Source organism: Lepidochelys kempii, chromosome 3 (assembly GCF_965140285.1).
Source record: "Lepidochelys kempii isolate rLepKem1 chromosome 3, rLepKem1.hap1, whole genome shotgun sequence".
NCBI classification, from domain to species: Eukaryota; Metazoa; Chordata; order Testudines; family Cheloniidae; genus Lepidochelys; species Lepidochelys kempii.
Window position 1 is genome coordinate 4436688 of NC_136382.1, and position 20321 is coordinate 4457008.

The following is a 20321-nucleotide window of genomic DNA, read 5'->3' on the forward strand; positions in this document are numbered from 1 at the left end:
CCAGCCCTGCCAGACTTGGAGGCATTCATGGACCGACCTCAGCTGCACCCTTACTGGGTTGCCCGCTCCTCTGCTGTCATTAACGGGCTCCTGCTGTTCACCCGGCTTCCTCTCTCTCTTCCCGTCCCCAGTTTTATCATGCCCCATGCGGTCACTCGAATGGCCCTGTCTCCGGCAAGGGGGCCAGGCCTGGGACCTTCCCCATCCACCGGCAGCTCATCTATTAGCAAACCACCTATGTCTAGCCGGTCATTTGTGTTGTAGGGCGCTCATTTGTCAATGACCCTGCTCACTCTCCTCCCTCCTCCCCGATCAGGGCTGGCTCCTTTAATTAAGATAATTCACCCTGGCCAGCAGCTGGCTTCCCTGTTATTACCCTCCCCGCGAGTGCCCCCTAGTGCCCCAAAGCGTGTGTTGCAGCCCCTCACTCCCCGTATTAAATCAGCACTGGACCATCTCAGCCAAGCCTCTGTCCCGTCCTTCCCCCGGGGTCTGATTGAGCGATGTCTCCTGGGTTTTCTAACGACTGCGGGATTGATCACGTGGGGGTGAGCTTAGCAGCGTCACGGGCCGCTGGAGTGACGGGCTTGTCGAGCGTGTGTTGGCTTCGTCCCTCCCGTAGCTGCCCTGCTTGCAGGATAATAGCCTATTACTGCTGCCTCGCAGGGGAGCTACCCCGTCACCTCGGGCAGCAGCAGCTCTGAATTCTAAAGCCACGGCCCATTTCAGGTCTGCCGTGTCTTGCTCTGTGATGAGGGGGGTCTGACCCACACAGGGGTGCTATAAATAACACTATCATCTATATCCAACCCCTGCCCAAGCAGCTACAGAGCCCTCCCTCCCCATCTCCTGCCCCCCCCCACCCACCACTGGACAAGTGCCTAGGCCCAGTCTCCCACCTCAAACCCTTCCCCAGCCTAGTCACTATTCCCCCAGCTGTACAGGCAGACTTCCAAACCCCGCCTTCCAGCTGTCGCATGTTCCCCCGCACCCCGGCCCCAGCTCTCCTGCCTCCCCCTGCTGCCAAGCCAGCCCCCACTCTCCTATTGAGCGTTGAGCCTGGGTGCCTTTTGGAAAGCGCTTTGGGAACCTGCTGGGCGAAAGCCAGGGCATAGGAATTACTTTAGCGACCATTGAAATGCAGCCACCTCTGGGATGGAGCACAGCAGCTGGTTGGCAACACACTGCAGCCAGGGCAAGAGAAAGCTGCAGGAGGGAGTATAGAGAGGGAGAACATTGCCCATGCTGGAATTTGGCCAGGACGCCCAGGGTGCTCCAGCACCGGGGAACCTCCTATTGACATCCCATATTAGCTAACCCCCCTCTAGCAGCATGTTGCAGTCCAGAGACAGAGCATGCCTCTAGTGCTTAGAGGTGAAGGGGGAGCAAGGGTTAATCCCAGCTTCCCAGAGAGCAGGAAGCCTCCCTGGCACAAACACACCCAGCTCTCCTGGCTGCCATTCTTGTTGCTGTGGTCCTGTTATGGAAAAAGGGAGCAATGCAAAACAAGCTGTGGACCTGGCAGGGCCGGGCAGTAGGTGCAGTTCCTCCCACAAAGCCCCTAGCTTCAGACAGTGCCTCGCTGTGTGTCTATCTGCTGGCAGGGCCGCTTGAGTCAACACATGACGGCATCTCTAATGGGCAGGGAGGGTAAACAGGAGGAGCTGGCAGGGGATGGGCACCTGGCGCCTTCCCTTGGCTCCTGCTGGTGGACTTCTCCATGTGGTTCCCAAGGGATGCCAGTCAATTCCACAACAGTCTCCCCCAGCTGGAGATCGGACAATTACTCAGACACCAGCCATTTCCTGGGAGCTGGACGATTAACCCCAACGATTCTGGCAGAGGGTCAACCCGCTCTCCAAACCCTGGGGCGGGGAGCAGGGGCAGAAAAGATGCTTCCCTCCCTGGGTGCATTGGCTAGGCTCCCTCTCTTCTGTGACACTGAGCAGGGTTAGGATGGGGTAGGCATCTCCCATGTGATTCGTGCCCATGGACTTTGGTCCTTCGTTGCCTTAATGTGTCATCCGCCTGGGGTGGGGCGGGGGGGTCTCCAGCTGCAGAGCTCAGTGCTGTCCAGTGGCATGCCCCTTGCGGGGCAGGAGGACCACTCAGGCTCCCATTGCCAGGACACTGTAACCCAGGTAACACTAGTTAACGATGTTCTGCACTCACCACTTGATCCTTTCCCCCGCAGGTGTGCCTGGCCTCCCTGGACCCAGAGGACTCAAAGGCGACATGGGAGTGAAGGGGCCCGCAGGAAGAAAGGGGGAGAAGGGTGATGCCGGGGGCCTGGGCTCTCCTGGCCCACAGGGCTCCAGAGGACCTCCAGGCATCCCAGGCCCTCAAGGCGAGAGGGGACCTATTGGCGTGAAAGGCGTGCCGGGCTTTAAAGGTGCTAAGGGCAGCTTTGGGCAAGCTGGCCTCAAAGGACAGATGGGCCTGAAAGGCGACATAGGCCCTCAGGGGCTGGAGGGAGCTCCAGGGCCAGTGGGTCCAGCAGGGCCACAAGGGAAGCCAGGGATCCCAGGGAAGCCAGGGTCACCAGGCCAGCTTGGGCCACCGGGTCCGAAGGGAGACCCCGGCGTGCGTGGGCCCCCAGGCTTACCGGGGCCGCCGGGTGTCTAAGCCAGCCCCACCCGCAGCCCTGCCCTACGGGACGCTGGCCCAGCTGGGACGGGGAGGGGAGGTCTCTGCAGTGCTGAGTAAATGTGCCATCTGGCTGGAGGCGCATCCCAAGGTCTGTCACCAGCATCCCCCTGGCCCTGCAGGAGATTCAGCCGGTGATCCCAGCAGGCAGCCCGACCCCCCACATCCCTCCCGGGACGTCCTGCCTGAGCAGAGCGGCTGGGATCCCCGCTCACTGTTAGGACCTGGATCCATGCTGACCTGCACAGTGCCCCCAGCAGCCAGCACCCGTTGTTCGTTCACAGGCCCTCAGAGACAGCCAAGGGCAGCACGGCCCCCCCCGGATGGGAAACCAGCGCTGTCCACATCCTGCCCTTCCCTTTCCAAGATCCTGCTTGTTCCTGTTTGACCCAGACACGCGGGGATGTTTGAAAGGCAAAGAGCTAAATCTTCGTGCGTCAATGGGAGTGCGTGTGTGTGTGAGAGAGACTCTGGCTTCGGGACTCTGCTAGGCCTTGCCAAGAATGCACTGGGCTTTGCCCTGCTGCTGGGATCTGGGGAGCTGGGCCCAAGCAGGTTTCCCATGTCTCCCTTTCACTGGCAGAGCTTGGGCGTTTTGCTGCCTGGCAAAGATGGACGTGCCTCCAGTCGCATCATTGCCTTGGTTTCCATCATCCACTTCTTTCCCTGCAGCCTCTGCTCCAGACCTCGCTCACTGCAAGTGGGTCTGGGCACCGCGCTCTCATGCCACAGCTGGTCGGGGCCATCCCTGAGCATCCCACAGTTCTGTATTCGGACACTTCGATTCTCCCTCCTGACCCGCACGGCAGCCAGTTGGGCTTGGTCCAGGTGGCCTCAGCTGTCGGTACCCGTTCAGCTCCTGGTAGGCAGAGGCCCATGGCACCATCACCCACAATCTCAGATGGCACCCTCCCTGGCCGCTTGCGATAGAGGGGCCAAGGATCGAATGATCCCTGGAATCCCTGCTCCCCGTAAAAAGGGTTCCCTCTAAGTCAGGATCGAGGGATTTGGGGAGCAGACACTGTGCCCTAGGCAGCCAAGCCAGCAGGCTCCAAATTCCCGTGTAAAACCTCCAGCCCCTTTGCATCGAGAGCCCCTAAGAAGGATGCTGACAAATTGCAGGGGGGTCAGAGAGGAGCCATGACTGATGAAAGGGTCAGAGAACGTATGCTATGGTGACAGGCTCAAGGAGCTCAATCTATTTAGCTTCACAAAGAGCCAGGTGGGGGTGACTTGATCACAGTCTACAAGTATCTAATCATGGGCTCTTGAGTCTAGCTGAGAAAGGTCCAACACTACGCAATGGCTTGGAGTTGAAGCTAGACAAATTCAGACTGGAAATAAGGTGTGCAATTTACAAAGTGGGGGGTACTTAACCATTAGAGCAACTTACCACGGGCCGTGCTCGATTTGTCATCAGTGCCATTTTTAAATCGCGATTGGACTTTTGTCTCAAAGCTTCTGCTCTAGGAATTATTCTGGGGCAGGTCTCTGGCCTGTGTCATGCGGGGGGGGGGAGAGGGGGGGTCAGACTAAACGATCACAGTGGGCCCTTCTGGCCTTGGGATCCATGAAAAGCTCATTTGACAGCTACCGAGGCCCTGATGACCTGCCGAAAGCCACTTGCTGAGCCAGGGGTAGGGCTGGCGTTAGACCCAAAGCCCCTGACTCCCTGGCCGGTGGCTGATCAAGAGGAGCACCGCTACCTCCGTGGCTGGTCTGCACAGCTCGGAATCGTGTTTAGATCGCCCCGTGCTCATGGCAGAAGCTGGGTGGGAGTCAATGAGAGGCTAGGAAGGGGTCACACAGCGAGTCAGCCAGACAGCTGGGAACTGAACCCGGGTCTTCGGATACCGGCTGCGGGACGCGGCAGTCCCTGGCAGAGAGCTGCAGGAGCCGGCGCCTGGCGGCGGGAGCCAGTAGACCAGGGTTTCGCAGGAATTGGCAGACTGGCTCAGCCCCGCGGCCCAGCTAGCCCAGCATCCTGTCTCCGGCAGCCGTTAGCATCAGATGTTTCAGAGGATGGTCTGAGACACCCTCCCCTCCCCCCCACCAGTTGCTGATGAGGGAGAACCTGCCCCTGACAAAGCGCTAATCCTGATCGCTAACGGTTAGTTATAAGTCTGGATAGTCCTGTTATCCACAGACATGCCCAAGTCCTCTTTGACTCATGCTCAGTTGTTGGCCTCAATGGCCTCCAGTGGCAGTGAGTTCCACAGACTAACTGTGCCTTGTGTGAAAAAAATATTTCCTTTTATCACCTTCTCAATCTGCCCCCTTCTAATTTTCTTTTCACGTCCCCCTCAGTTTCCCCATCTGTGAAATGGGAACAACCAGACCCCCCCCCCCGCCACCAGCTTCAAGAGGTGTGGCTGGAGAGTGCTGCTTGTTACAGCCATTCGGGCCTGTTTGCAGCGGTGGGTTAGATAGAGACGGAGGGAGATCTGCCGCTGGCCCAGCTCAGTCCCCGTCTGTTCCTATTCAGCAATCCATCACCATGGGGTCAATGTCTGTTGGCGCATGGGGGAACCAGCCATGGGGGGGACTTTACACAGCTGCAGCGGCTGGGAAGTACAGGGGGGAGCAGGAAGCTAGTGGTGGGGAAGGAAGGGGAGGCCTAGAGAAGTGGCAGAAGGCCGGGGAGAGGCACAACGTGGCTTTTGGGGAGCACCCAGGGCGGTGGGGGAGGCTGAGCTGTGGGACCGGGGTCATGAGCCAAATGGAAGAGGAAGTGTTTGGTGGGAGACAGTGCTGGGGAGCAGTCTGGACGGGGGGCCTAGAGGTGAAGCAGGTTGGGGGAGGTCTCGGGCTGTCTGGGGAGCTGGGGGGGATTGGGAAGAGGAGCGGTGAAGAGGCTGGGGAGACCCTGGATCTGAGACCCTGACCGGCAGGCGGCCCCAGCGCTGCACCAGGATGACGGGCCCAGGCCCTGCCTCTGTTCAAACATGGGGCCCACGGTTCATGGCAGGCACAAAACTTTGGGCAAAACGGCCTCCCAGAGGCCCGTGGGAACACAACACTTAGCCTCGCTATCTGAGCCGGCCCTGCCCCGGAACAGCCACTGTATTATGGTTCAGACCCTGCCTCTCGTGCTCTGAGCCCGGGCTGGCGTGGGCATCTACCTGCAGGACCGTCCCACCCCATCCCCCAGCCTGCCTCAACCCCCCAAACCCACCTAAAACACCAGCACGCTGGGGAGTGCCCGGTCTGGCTGTCACCCCCGTGCCAGGCCCGAGGAACCCATCCCCTAGACAAAGTCCCCTGCCCTTCCCTTGAGAAAGGGACAAGCGCTTGGATCTGGGACCAGGCAGCCGTAGGGCGGGAGCGGGTCCTGCCCCGTTCCTGCTGAGCGCCGAGGGTGCCGTCCGCGATGAGACATGTCGCAGGCTGGTGTGATGTCGCGTGTGTGCTACATGGTGCAGCTGGGCTGCGTCATCTCCTGCCCTTTTCACCCCAGTATCTACCTACGATATAGTGGCAAATGTATTCCTGGCTCAATAAAGATACGACTGTATGGGGAGAGCCCGCGCCCTGGCTTTGTGTGTGCGGCATTTCCCATTGCTTTGATGTTTAGGCAAAGAGACGACTGCCCAATGCACGGCTGGCTCCTGGAGACACCCCACTCCCGGCTGGCACCTCGGGGGGTGAGGGGCTCCCCTCCTGACGGGGAGATTTCAGCATCAATCATGCTGGCAGGCCCCAGATTGGTGCTGACCAGCTGTTTAGGGACAGCAGGGATGGAAGGGTGGACCCTCCCCGCATGAGGAAGGGAGCAAGAATTGGGGATCCAAGAGGAGACACCTCCTGCCGCCCCCAAATGAAGCCGGGACTCACTGGGTGTGTCTATAGCAGGGTTACTCAACCTGCGGGTCACAACCATGTGGGAGGGCCAGAGAGGTGGGGGAATCAGGTCCTGTCCCCGGGAGGCTGGAAGACCTGTGGGGGTCAGGTCCTGTCCCTGGGGGAGGGTTGCAGACCTGCCCCGCACTGACCCCACAGTGGCAGTCTGCAGCTCCAGTCCAATGGGGCTGGCTGGGCTGCTCCCCACTGCGGAAGCTGCGACCGGGTGCACGGGGTTCACAGCACCACTCAGCTTCGGCCCCGCCACCCCTCTGGCATGACGGCAGGAGATCGGCCAAGCCGAAGTTGAGCAAGCAGCACTGCGCCCCCATGCATCCGGGCACATGCCGCTCGCACACGTTTTGACCCAGCCCCTCTGATGTGGGGGCCTTGCTTGCAGACCCTGGCTGCAGCAGTCGCACCGCCCAGATCAGCAAGCCATGCCGAGCCTGGAGCTGTTGCTAGGGTATGCTCGGTGCACTTATTTAGTGCTTATTACGTTCCCGCCTGTCTTACTATTGTGGGTAAGAAATATTTCAGACATCCGATGGTTTTTGCACTAAAGCTCTTTCCAGGGGCACGACCGACCATCAAGGTTTACAAGAACCACGGAGCGATCCTGCAGTCCCGGGGTGTGATCGCAGGTGGGGTATTCACAGCGGCAAAGCTCCCAAGATGGGTAGTTCACCAGTACAACAGAGCTGCTTTCTGAGAGGACATGGGAGGCTCTCCACTGCTCCCAGCTCCTGCGGCCGCTCCGGCACATCTGGCCCCCTCCAGAAAGAGGTGGGCAGTGATCAGCTGGTGTGGCTCAAATGACTCAAGATGTTACAGGGCTTTTCCCCTCCAAGGGGAATTGGCCTTCTGAAACCTCTGTCCACCCCCCACCCCACCCCACCTGGCCCCAGCCAGATCCATTCCCTGGGAATGGCAGGCACCAGCCATGCCCTGGGGTATCAACTAGAGATGGAAGGTATCTGGACTGCCAGATTGGGGTGAGGGAGGATGGTCCCCCAGGGCATCTTGGTGAATGTGACACTTCCTGGGGGTACCCAGCGTTGCCACCTGCCCTTAGCGTGAGGGAACCTTGTCTGTGCCTGCCGGAGGTCAGCTCCCCGACTCCACCAGCCCCCGGCAACTCAAGCACTGCCCTCCCCCAGCCTACGCAGACCCTGCTCTCTTGCTGCAGATTAGCAATAGCTACACCCCGACCCCCGATCCCTCTAAGCATCACCCTGGCATGCCCAGCCCCTGGCCCACTGGATGCTCCCCGAATTCACAGACCCGCTTGTCACACTGTCTGGAGGCACTCACAGCCGTGAGTCCCCACCCCCGGGCAGACTGTCGAAAGCAGGGCAGACACCCCAAGCTGGTGGTGTGAACTCCTGGATCTCTGCAACAGTCTTACCATGGGTCAAAGACAGTCCCCTTGGGCTCTCCGGATCTATGTTACCACCAGGCAAGCTGGATTTAGAGATCCCTGGTCACTTACACCAAAAATCACACCACATTTAGGTTGCTCCCAGTGCCAAGAGACCAGTCACTTACTGCAGATCAACTGGTACTCTAGATCTTACACCAAAGACAACGCCTGAAGACAATCCTGGCATAAAACTAACCGTTTATTAACTAGGAAGAAGAAATGAGAGTCATTTTCATGTTAAAGCAAGGAAACATACAGGCACCTGAGTTACCATCTATGGTTCCTAAAGGTGACAAGGCTGTAATAATCTGTCCCTTCAAAATGTCTTTCAGGGCGGACCCAGGTTGACCCCGGGGGTCTCTGCTTTAGCTACTGTCTCTGGCCCCGTGAGAGTTCAAAGAGACGATGCTTTTTCCTTGTGAGGCATTTTTATATCTTCTTCCCTCGGAAATCAAGCTGATAGCAACAGTTCCCACACAGGTCCCTGCTTCATGCGGGTGGAGGGGATGCACTTAAAAAAGTCTTTGATCCTTGATCTAGCACAGTGATTCTCAACCAGGGATACACGTACCTCTGGGGGTGCGCAGAGCTCTTCCAGGGGGTACCTCAACTCATGTAGATATTTGCCTCGTTTTACAAGAGGCTACACAAAAAGCACTAGCCAAGTCAGTACAAATTAAAATTTCATACAGACACTGACTTGTTTATACTGCTCTATATGCTATACACTGACACGTAAGTACCATATTTATATTCCAATCGATGTATTTTATAATTATATGGGGAAATGAGAAAGTCAGCCATTTGTCAGTAGCAGTGGGCTGGGACACTTGTATTTTTATGTCTGATTTTGTGAGCAAGTTGTTTTGAAGTGAGGTGAAACTTGGGGTACGCAAGACAAATCCGACTCCTGAAAGGGGCACAGTAGTCTGGAAAGGTTGAGAGCCCTGTTCTAGCACAATGGCTCATTTGTGTTTAATGAACAGGATTTAGCATCTTCTAGTTAGAGACCGTCGTCTGCATTCTACAAGGCTTTCTCTCTGTTCATAAACGATCCGGAAAAAGGGGTAAACAGTGAGGTGGCAAAATTTGCAGATGATACAAAACTACTCAAGCTAGTTGAGTCCAAAGCAGACTGCGAAGGGATCTCACAAAACTGAGTGACTGGGCAAGAAAATGGCAGATGAAATTCAAGGTTGATAAATGCAAAGTAATGCACATTGGAAAACATAATCCCTACTATAAATAGAAAATGATGGGGTCTAAATTAGCTGTTACCACTCAAGAAGGAGATCTTTAACTGGGTGATGATTTAACTGGGAATTGGTCCTGCTTTGAGCAGGGGGTTGGACTAGATGACCTTCTGGGGTCCCTTCCAACCCTGATATTCTATGATTCTATGATCTTGGAGGCATTGTGGATAGTTCTCTTAAAACAACTACTCAGTGTGCAATGACAGCCAAAAAACAGAACAGAAAGCTGGGAATCATTAAGAATGGGAGAGATAATAGGACAGAAAATATCATGTTGCCTCTATATAAATCCACAGTACGCCCACATCTTGAATACTGCATGCAGATCTGGTCTCCCCATCTCAAAAAAGATATATTGGAATTGGAAAAGGTTCAGAAAGGGCCACAAAAATGATTAGGTGTCTGGAAGAGCTTCCGTCTGAGGAGAGATTAATAAGACTGGGACTTTTCAGTTTCGGAAAGAGACAACTATAGAGAGATATGATAGAGGTCTATAAAGTCGTGACTGGTGTGGAGAAAGTAAAGAAGGAAGTGTGACGATGTGACTCAGCAGGGAGGGGGGAGTGTTGACCTGGGAATGTGCCCTGGGGATGGGAGACCTGAGAACCTGTCACCTGAGCCAGGAGGGGGAGGGGGAGGTGACACCTCTGCCCAGGAATGTGAACAGAGGCTGCAGCAGGGAACCTGCTGGGTGAGTTTAGTTTCAGTTTGGGGCTGGGGAGAGGAACACAGGGAACCCCAGGGCTGGGGTCTAAGCTCCCTGCTCCCCCAGAAGGACGTGATTGAGGGGTCCTGGTTGTACCCACAAGCTCTGTTTTTGGACTGTGTTCCTGTTGTCCAATAAACCTTCTGTTTTATTGGCTGGCTGAGAGTCTCAGTGGATCCCAGGAAGAGGGGTGCAGGGCCTGGACTCCCCCACACTCCGTGACAACTGGTGGCAGCGGTGGGATCTACTGCACCCCGTGAACGGCGCTTCCTGCAGTAAGTGACTGGGGAGCAGTAAAACGAAGGGGAATTGACGGGGACCAGGCGTGCTGAAGATTCAGAGAGAGACGGTTTCGGGGGGCGGTTAACCCCTGGGAATGTGTGACCAGAGAGAAAGACTTTTGCAGTAACAGGGTCCCCCGGGGGATTGCAGCGAGCGGTCCCAGGGGCGGAGGAATCTGCAGCTCGACCCTGGCAAAGAGGTGGTGACCTCGAGAAGGACTGGCACACGAGGGGCTTTTCCTGGAAACCGTGGGAAGCTGCCCGGCCTGCGAGGGGCCAGCAGGGAGATGTACGCTAAACGCCTGAAGAGCGACCTGGTGGAGCTGTGCAGGCAGAGGGGGCTGCGCATCGGGAGGTCCACCAAGGAACAGCTGATTGCCCAGCTGGAGGAGAGGGATCGCTTGGATGACCCGATCCCTGTCCCTGAGGGAAGCCGCCCGGCAGACGCAGCGTGGGCCCTGGGGCCTGACCGGGCTGGGAGGGGTCAGACTGCTGCTGAGGACATCCCGAGACCCTTCCTACCTGGGCCTGGGGGAGGGGTTGGGGGAAGCCCGGCGAATATCGAGGGCACCTTGACCCCGGCACCCAGCAGGGGATCCTCCCGGCGGAGCTCCCCATCCCTGGAGCGGAGGCGGCTGGAATGGGAGAGGGAGATGAAAATGAGGGAGCTGGAGGATCATGAAAAACAACGTCAACATGAGCAGGAGGAGAAGGAGAAACAACGTCAACATGAGCGTCAGGAGAAGGAGAAACAAAGACAGCATGAACTGGAGCTGGCCAGGCTGAGGAGCAGTGGGGCCCCGGCTGCGGTGAGTGCGGGGGGACCCAAGACTGCAAGGAGCTTTGATAAGTGCTTCCTGGCCCAGCGGAAGGAGGGGGAGGACATAGATAGCTTCCTGACGGCCTTTGAGAATGCCTGCGAGCTGCACAGGGTTGACCCTGCAGACAGGCTCCAGTTCCTCACCCCCTTACTGGACCCCAAAGCCTTGGAGGTGTACAGCCGGATGACAGGGCCGGAGGCAGGGGACTATGAACTGTTCAAACAGGCCCTGCTCCGTGAGTTTGGGCTGACCCCCGAGATGTACCGGAGAAGGTTCCGGAGTCAGCGTAAAACACCTGAGGTCACCTACCTACAACTGGCCAACCGGATGCAGGGGTATGCCCGCAAGTGGACAGCTGGGGCCCGAGCTAAAGAGGACCTGCTTGACCTAATCGTACTGGAGCAACTGTATGATCAGTGCCCGTCCGACCTGAGGCTGTGGCTGGTGGACAAAAAGCTCGAGAACCCCCAGCACGCAGGGCAGCTGGCCGACGAGTTTGTGAACAGTCGGTCGGGGGTAGCCGGGAGGAGCCCCAAAAGAACAGGCCCCCCCCGATGCAGAGAGAGAGTCACCACGGGACCTCCCAGCGGGGAAATAGGGAGAACCCCCTCCCACGGGGAACGCCTGGCGTCGGGCCCCTCCGACCCGCTCGAGGGGACCAACGTGACCTGAGCTGCTATCACTGTGGCCAGAGAGGCCACGTACGGTCCCAGTGCCCCGGGCTCAGGGACAAACTGAGCAGACCCAACCTACCCAGGGTTAACTGGGTAGGGACCCAGCTGGACGAGGGGCAGACGACCCAGGAAAGGGGGCCTACCAGTTTACCACCTGCCCCGGAGGGAAGAGTACCCCAGGCCAGCTCCACCAGAGGGCTGGAGGCTCTGGACTCAGGGTGCTCAGTTTACAGGGTGGGCGCGGGGCTGTCCCTCCGGAGAGAGTGCCTTGTTCCCCTGGAGGTGGATGGGAGGAAGGTCAATGGATACTGGGATACGGGCGCGGAGGTGACGCTGGCCCGGCCCGAGGTGGTGGCCCCAGATCGGGTGGTGCCCAACACCTATCTGACCCTGACAGGGGTGGGCGGGACCCCATTTAAGGTGCCCGTGGCAAGGGTACACCTGAAATGGGGGGCCAAGGAGGGCCCCAAGGATGTGGGGGTACACCACCATTTGCCCACTGAAGTTTTGATGGGGGGAGACCTAGAGGACTGGCCAAGCAAGCCCCAGGCCGCCCTGGTTGTGACGCGTAGCCAGAGCCGGCGAGGGGCACTGCGCCCTGACCTCGGGGAGGGTATCACACCGGAGGCGCAGGACCCTACCCTGGTGGGGAGGGAGGGCCGAGGGGCACGGCTCAGAGAGGCGGAGGCCTCAGACCTGGCCAGCGAGAGGGAACCGGGCCCCATCCCTTCCCCAGCCGCTGAGTTCCAGGCCGAGTTGAGGAAAGATCCCTCCTTGCGGAAGCTCAGGGACCTGGCCGACCTCAGTGTGGGACGGACTATGAGGAGAGGCTGCCAGGAGAGGTTCCTGTGGGAGAAGGGGTTCCTGTACCGAGAATGGGCTCCCACAAGGGAAGTAGAGTCCTGTGGGATCAGGAGGCAGCTGGTGGTCCCCCAGAAGTATCGCCGCAGGCTCCTGTACCTGGCCCATGACATCCCCCTCGCAGGGCACCAGGGAATCCGGCGCACCCGGCAGAGGTTGCTACAGAACTTTTACTGGCCCGGGGTCTTTACCACGGTCCGGCAGTATTGCCGATCCTGTGACCCTTGTCAGAGGGTGGGGAAGGCCCGGGACAAGGGGAAAGCGGCTTTGAGACCTTTGCCCATCATAGAGGAGCCTTTCCAGAAGGTGGCCATGGACATCGTGGGGCCTCTCAGCAAGACGACCCGGTCGGGGAAGAAATACATTCTGGTGGTGGTAGATTTTGCCACCCGCTACCCCGAGGCAGTGCCCTTAGCTTCCATTGAAGCAGACACCGTGGCCGATGCGCTCCTGACCATTTTCAGCCGAGTGGGGTTCCCCAAGGAAGTCTTGACAGACCAAGGCTCCAACTTCATGTCGGCCCTGCTCCGGTGCTTGTGGGAGAAATGTGGGGTCCGGCACGACTGGGCCTCAGCTTATCACCCCCAGTCCAATGGGCTGGTGGAGAGGTTTAACGGGACGCTAAAGATGATGCTGAAAACCTTTATGAACCAGCACCCACAGGATTGGGACAAGTACTTACCTCACCTGCTGTTCGCATACAGGGAGGTGCCCCAGGAGTCTACCAGATTTTCGCCTTTCGAACTGTTATATGGCAGGAGGGTGAGGGGCCCCCTGGACCTGATGAGAGACGAGTGGGAGGGGAAGGCCACTCCCAATGGAGAGTCAGTGGTGGAGTATGTCCTGATCTTCCGAGAGAGACTGGCTGAACTCATGGGCCTGGCCAGGGAGAATCTGGCCAGAGCCCAGAGGAAGCAGAAGGTCTGGTATGACCGCACGGCACGGGCCCGTGCCTACGCCACCGGGGATCAGGTGATGGTTCTCATCCCAGTGAGAAAGAACAAACTACAGGCCGCCTGGGAGGGCCCTTTCAAGGTCGTCAAGCAGCTCAATGAGGTAAACTATGTGGTGGAGCTGTCGAACCGGGCGCACCACCGCCGGGTGTACCATGTGAATATGATGAAGCCATATTATGCCAGGGGGAATGTGGTGTTGGCCGTGTGTGAACAGTGGGAAGAGCAGGGAGATGACCCTTTAGTAGATCTATTCCCTAGGACCAGAGCTGGTTTCCCCCTGGAAACAATTCCCCTCTCGGATCAGCTAACCCCTGCCCAGCAAGCTGAGGTCAGGGAGGTGCTGCATCCGTACCGACAGCTGTTTTCCAACCGGCCTGGACGCACTAATCTGACTGTCCACCAGGTGCAGACAGGGTCGCACCCGCCGATAAGATGCTCCCCCTTCCGAGTCACAGGGAAAACTGCTCAGGACCTGGAAAGAGAGGTCCGGGACATGCTGGCTTTGGGGGTGATCCAGCCATCTGCCAGCCCTTGGGCCTCGCCGGTGGTGCTGGTCCCCAAAAAGGACGGGTCGGTCCGGTTCTGTGTGGACTATCGGAAGCTCAATGCCATCACTGTATCTGATGCCTACCCCATGCCCAGGCCGGACGAGCTCCTAGACAAGCTGGGAGGAGCTCGGTACCTTACCACCATGGACCTTACAAAGGGCTACTGGCAAGTGCCGCTGGATGCAGATGCCCGACTGAAATCGGCCTTTATCACCCCTCTGGGGCTCTATGAGTTCCTGACCCTGCCTTTCGGCCTCAAGGGAGCACCGGCCACCTTCCAGCGCCTGGTGGACCAGCTCCTGAGGGGGATGGAGAGTTTTGCCGTGGCGTATATTGATGACATCTGTGTCTTTAGCCAGACCTGGGAGGACCACGTGTCCCAGGTTAGACAAGTGCTGGACCGACTCCAGGGGGCTGGGTTGACTGTAAAAGCGGAGAAGTGCAAGGTGGGGATGGCTGAAGTATCTTACCTGGGCCATCGGGTGGGGAGCAGCTGCCTAAAGCCGGAACCAGCCAAGGTGGAGGTGATCAGAGACTGGCCCGCTCCCCACACCAAAAAGCAGGTCCAAGCCTTTATTGGGATGGCAGGATACTACCGAAGATTTGTGCCCCACTTTAGCGCCATCGCCACCCCCATCACGGAGCTATGCAAGAAGGGGAAGCCAGACAAGGTGGTCTGGACCGAGCAGTGCCAGGTGGCTTTCCGGGCGCTGAAGAAGGCTCTGGTCAGTGGCCCAGTTCTGGCAAACCCAGACTTTGACAAGCCCTTTGTGGTGTTCACCGACGCCTCAGACACGGGACTGGGGGCGGTGTTAATGCAGGAGGATGAAAAGGGGGAGAGACACCCCATCGTGTACCTGAGCAAGAAGTTGCTACCCCGGGAGCAACACTACGCGGCCATCGAGAAGGAGTGCCTGGCCATGGTGTGGGCCCTCAAGAAACTAGAACCCTATCTCTTCGGGCGGCACTTCACCGTCTACACCGACCACTCTCCCCTGACCTGGCTGCACCAGATGAAAGGAGCCAACGCCAAACTCCTGAGATGGAGCCTGCTCCTGCAGGATTACGACATGGACGTGGTCCACGTGAAGGGAAGTGCCAACCTGATAGCGGATGCGCTGTCCCGGAGAGGGGGCCCCGAACTTCCCCAGGTCACTGGTCAGCGTGACCCCGCTCAGTTCAGTCTCAAAGGGGGGGAGAGATGTGACGATGTGACTCAGCAGGGAGGGGGGAGTGTTGACCTGGGAATGTGCCCTGGGGATGGGAGACCTGAGAACCTGTCACCTGAGCCAGGAGGGGGAGGGGGAGGGGGAGGTGACACCTCTGCCCAGGAATGTGAACAGGGGCTGCAGCAGGGAACCTGCTGGGGGGGTTTAGTTTCAGTTTGGGGCTGGGGAGAGGAACACAGGGAACCCCAGGGCTGGGGTCTAAGCTCCCTTCTCCCCCAGAAGGACGTGATTGAGGGGTCCTGGTTGTACCCACAAGCTCTGTTTTTGGACTGTGTTCCTGTTGTCCAATAAACCTTCTGTTTTACTGGCTGGCTGAGAGTCTCAGTGGATCCCAGGAAGAGGGGTGCAGGGCCTGGACTCCCCCACACTCCGTGACAGGAAGTGTTATTTACTCCTTCACATAACACAAGAACTCAGGGTCACCACATGAAATTAAGAGGCAGCAGGTTGAAAACAAACAAAAGGAAGTATTTCTTCACACAACGCACAGTCAACCTGTGGAACTCCTTGCCAGAGGATGTTGTGAAGGCCAAGACTATAACAGGGTTCCAAAAAGTACTAGATGCGTTCATGGAGGATAGCTCCATCAATGGCTGTTAGCCAGGCTAGGCAGGGATGGTGTCCCTAGCCTCTGTCTGCCAGAAGCTGGGGATGGGCGACAGGGGATGGATCACATGATGATTCCCTGTTCTGTTCATTCCCTCTGGGGCACCTGGCATTGGGCACAGTCAGAGGACAGGATACTGGGCTAGATGGACCTTTGGTCTGACCCAGTCTGGCCGCTCTTATGTTCTGCTCTGTTTGATGAGTTACGTAGTCACAGAGGTTTACAGCGCAGATGCTGGCTATCACTTTATAACCTGGGGTACAGGTGATTGAGGACAATACATGCAGCGGCTTACAAGCATTTTTAAAAAACATGAAACACCACTCATCAACTGAACATCTGATGTCCATTGTGGTGATGCTAACACACAGGGGAGCAAGCCCGCTTTCCAGCGATGCATTTATAAGTGTCCACTGAGGCCTGGGCACGAGCTGGCATCTGGTCTGCCAGCGTCACACCGCTATTTCCAAAGGAACAGTCGTCCCCCCTGCCCCCCCCAGTTTACCAGTCACCCCTCCGGATCACCGCGCCACTTCACTGACAGCACGTAGCTCCGACTGCCCCCTTCACAGGGAACGCTGGGTTCAGTCACTGAAACCAGCCGACACCGCGGTGCTCACTCCAGGTGCAGGGACTGCGCTGATTAGACAGTGACATTATACTGCTGAATAACAACAAGGTAGAAGGGGTCCACGGTTATTCAAAGCCAGAAGAGACTCGGTCACAGGAGAGACTGGAATATCAACATTGTTTCAAGACGAGCCAAGCAGGAGAGCGCCTGATTGAAGCCTATGAAATAATGGATGATTATGAAGCAGGTAAATCAGGAGTTCCTTGTATCATGCCAGTGTTAACTAGAAAAAGGGGATACCAGTGAAACTGTAAGCCAAGCCTGCGGCCAGCTTGTCCCCTAGGGGAAGGGTGTCTCTTTGCACCCCAAGTTATACCCCCAACAATCCATTGTCTTCACTCATAGACAGGTTATGCCCTCCCCGCCCCCCCGGTTTTGTTTTTTTCCTGCAGGTTCCTTTCCTGTTGCTTTTACAATGGCTTGGTTTGGCTTGGACTGCAGACAGGCCTCCATTGCGACATACCCAGTACTCAGTTTACAGCTAGCCAGACTGGGAGATAAGCATGAAAGAAACTTGTTTATCACCTTCTGGTGACCAGCCCCAACTCACAGCCCTTAAGCCCGTAGTTTAGTGGGGACACATTACTCCTTCCCTTTTACCAGTACAGACAATTCACAATGATTGGGCTTTCAGGAGAGACCTTACTTGACACCCTTTGATGATTATGTCGAGATCAGACCCAGGGGATCCCTGTACACTCTGAGGCTGCCCCTAGTGAGCATCAAGGGGTCACATTGGGGCCTCGGTGGATCTTGCCTTCCCCATTAAAGCACCGATTGGGGATCGCTCGGGGAGCGCCCCTGTTAGTCTAACACCAGGTGGGGGACTGACAGATCAGGGGAGCATCTCCCACCTCATCAGTTCCCCCATGATTCCAAGGGGGCAGCTGTTCTCCTTTCCATTGTCTTCTCTGCATGGCCTAGTGGCCTGCACACAGGCCTGAGTGCCAGGAACTCTGGGGTTCTACCCCTGACTTTCTGTGTGGCCTTGGCAATTGATTCGACCTCCATGTGCCTCACGGGGACGGGGTGAGGCGTGCAGGGAGGGAGCGTGTTAGAGAGCAAACCGCAGCCTGCGGGCACCCTGAGGTGGAGAGGGGGCAGGAACCGCAGTGGAGATTACGGGCTGGACTAGCAATGGTGCTCAGGGCTGAGGAGCATCAGCGGAGGGGCTCAGCCTTGGGGTAGGCCCCAGCCTCAGTCCTAATATATCCCGGCCTCATTCTCTGGGCATCACCCAGAGGCAGGGTCCTGGAGAAAAAAAACGTGTGGCTGTGAAATTGGAGCGTGCCTCATAACGCACACACAAGGGGGCAGAGTTAAGGGCATACAGGCTGTCTGGACGATGGCACTGATGGGCTTTTGGTATTCTTTCTTGGATGGAAACACCCGTTCTGATTCCGCACTTCCTTCCGCGTTCAGTACCGTCCTCATGAGCGCAACCCCACCGATTTCACGCGCCTTGGGCTGGCGGGCGTAGAGAATGTGCGCCTGTGTGTGGGTGTGAGTGGGTGTGAGTGAGTACGAGCGTGCATGTAGGTGTGCGCTTGTGTCCATGGGGGTGGGGTGGGGGTGGGTGTACGTGTGCGTGGGTGTGCGTGGGTGTGCATGGGTGTGGGTGGGTGTGCGTGGGTGCGAGCATGCATATGGGTATGCGCTTGTGCCCATGGGGTGGGGGTGGATGTACGTGTGCGTGGGTGTGGGTGGGTGTGCGTGGGTGTGTGGGTGGGTGTGCGTGTGCACACACGTGTGGGGGGGCGGGTGCGTGCATGTGTCCCCCCCCAAAGTCTTTAACTCACAGTTCTGATTGCTCATTTGCTACCCACATAGCTAGTAAACACCCAGGAAATCGCCCGTTTAGGCAACGTTACAATCCCGACTGGCTGTCGCCCGCCCAGCTACTTAGCAGGACGTATCCCAGAGCCCGCAGTACACTGTGCCTCCCAAGACACTCCCACCCTCTCCCTCACAATCGCACTCAAAGAGCCCACCTGAATTCAAGGCCCTGCCGCCATTCTGTGCTGCGACCTTCAGCACACTCAGCGTAAGCACATTGGGTGGCATTAGGCCAGATCTGTACCCCGAAGGATGCCAGGCCTGGCCCCCCCATATAAATTAGAGCAACCCCCAGGCTGCTCTAAATGCTTTAGCATCCAAAAGGGCCCACCAGATCATCTGTCTGACCTCCTGTAGATCACAGGCCACTGACAGTGTCAAGTGGAGTGCCCCAGGGGTCGGTCCTGGGGCCGGTTTTGTTCAATATCTTCATAAATGATCTGGAGGATGGTGTGGATTGCACTCTCAGCAAATTTGTGGATGATACTAAACTGGGAGGAGTGGTAGATACACTGGAGGGCAGGGATAGGATACAGAGGGACCTAGACAAATTGGAGGATTGGGCCAAAAGAAATCTGATGAGGTTCAACAAGGACAAGTGCAGGGTCCTGCACTTAGGACGGAAGAACCCAATGCACCGCTACAGACTAGGGACTGAATGGCTCGGCAGCAGTTCTGCGGAAAAGGACCTAGGGGTGACAGTGGATGAGAGGCTGGATATGAGTCAGCAGTGTGCCCTTGTTGCCAAGAAGGCCAATGGCATTTTGGGATGTATAAGTAGGGGCATAGCGAGCAGATCGAGGGACGTGATCGTTCCCCTCTATTCGACATTGGTGAGGCCTCATCTGGAGTACTGTGTCCATTTTTGGGCCCCACACTACAAGAAGGATGTGGATAAATTGGAGAGAGTCCAGCGAAGGGCAACAAAAATGATTAGGGGTCTGGAACACATGAGTTATGAGGAGAGGCTGAGGGAGCTGGGATTGTTTAGCCTGCAGAAGAGAAGAATGAGGGGGGATTTGATAGCTGCTTTCAACTACCTGAGAGGTGGTTCCAGAGAGGATGGTTCTAGACTATTCTCAGTGGTAGAAGAGGACAGGACAAGGAGTAATGGTCTCAAGTTGCAGTGGGGGAGGTTTAGGTTGGATATTAGGAAAAACTTTTTCACTAGGAGGGTGGTGAAACACTGGAATGCGTTACCTAGGGAGGTGGTAGAATCTCCTTCCTTAGAGGTTTTTAAGGTCAGGCTTGACAAAGCCCTGGCTGGGATGATTTAATTGGGGATTGGTCCTGCTTTGAGCAGGGGGTTGGACTAGATGACCTTCTGGGGTCCCTTCCAACCCTGATATTCTATGATTCTATGACAGCAAGCAGCCCCCGCACACGAAACCCCAGCTTTGAATGGCTGTCTATGGGCCACTCCGCTGCCCCAGAGAGCTGGAGGGCCATGTTCACCCTTCCCATCCCCCAGCACGTTCTGTACCAGGGGCTGCAAGTTGTGGGGGCCAGGGGCAGTTAGGGCTCCGGGGCTGGTCCTGCTCTCACCGGCACTGGACTAACTCGGCGACCTCGGGCCCGGTTTGCACCAGCATAAGTGAGAGGAGACCCAGAACCCGGTGCCGAGCTCTCTATCATGACGTGCTGCGTGGGCCGCATTGCAGCATGACTGGCTCAGCGCCCTGATCAAACCAGCCGGGGAACTCAGTCAAGCAAACAGACCCTGCAGGGGCCTTTCCACATTGTATCCATCTGATCCCACCCCTGCGCCAGCTGTCCCAGTGCCAGCAGCTAAGAGAGTGACAGTCAGAGGTTGGGAGGCGTCGGTTTTCACCGCTGGAGCCACCAGTCTGCTGGCCCTGGCCGATAACCGGCTCCGGGGGCTCTCCGTGTCCTGGGAATCTCTGCCATGGCTGTAGCTTGGCCTGGCACAGGAAAGGAAGAGGAGCCGGACGAGTCCCCCGGGGAACAGCCTTGGTAGCTACTGTGGCCTTTGGTTCTGTTTACACAGG

The 20321-nt window shown here is 57.3% G+C and overlaps 1 protein-coding gene across 2 annotated transcripts in view; it reads left to right on the plus strand.

Annotated features, from left to right (window-relative positions):
* Positions 1-5408, plus strand: part of SCARA3 (scavenger receptor class A member 3) — a 30245-nt gene extending 24837 nt beyond the window's left edge. For both annotated transcript variants that reach the window (XM_073335520.2, XM_073335521.2), the window contains exon 7: positions 2195-5408. In XM_073335520.2, the coding sequence (XP_073191621.2) occupies positions 2195-2625 (431 nt within the window). In that variant the 3' untranslated portion in view covers positions 2626-5408. The remainder of the gene's footprint in view (positions 1-2194) is intronic.
* The last annotated feature ends 14913 nt before the right edge of the window (positions 5409-20321 follow it).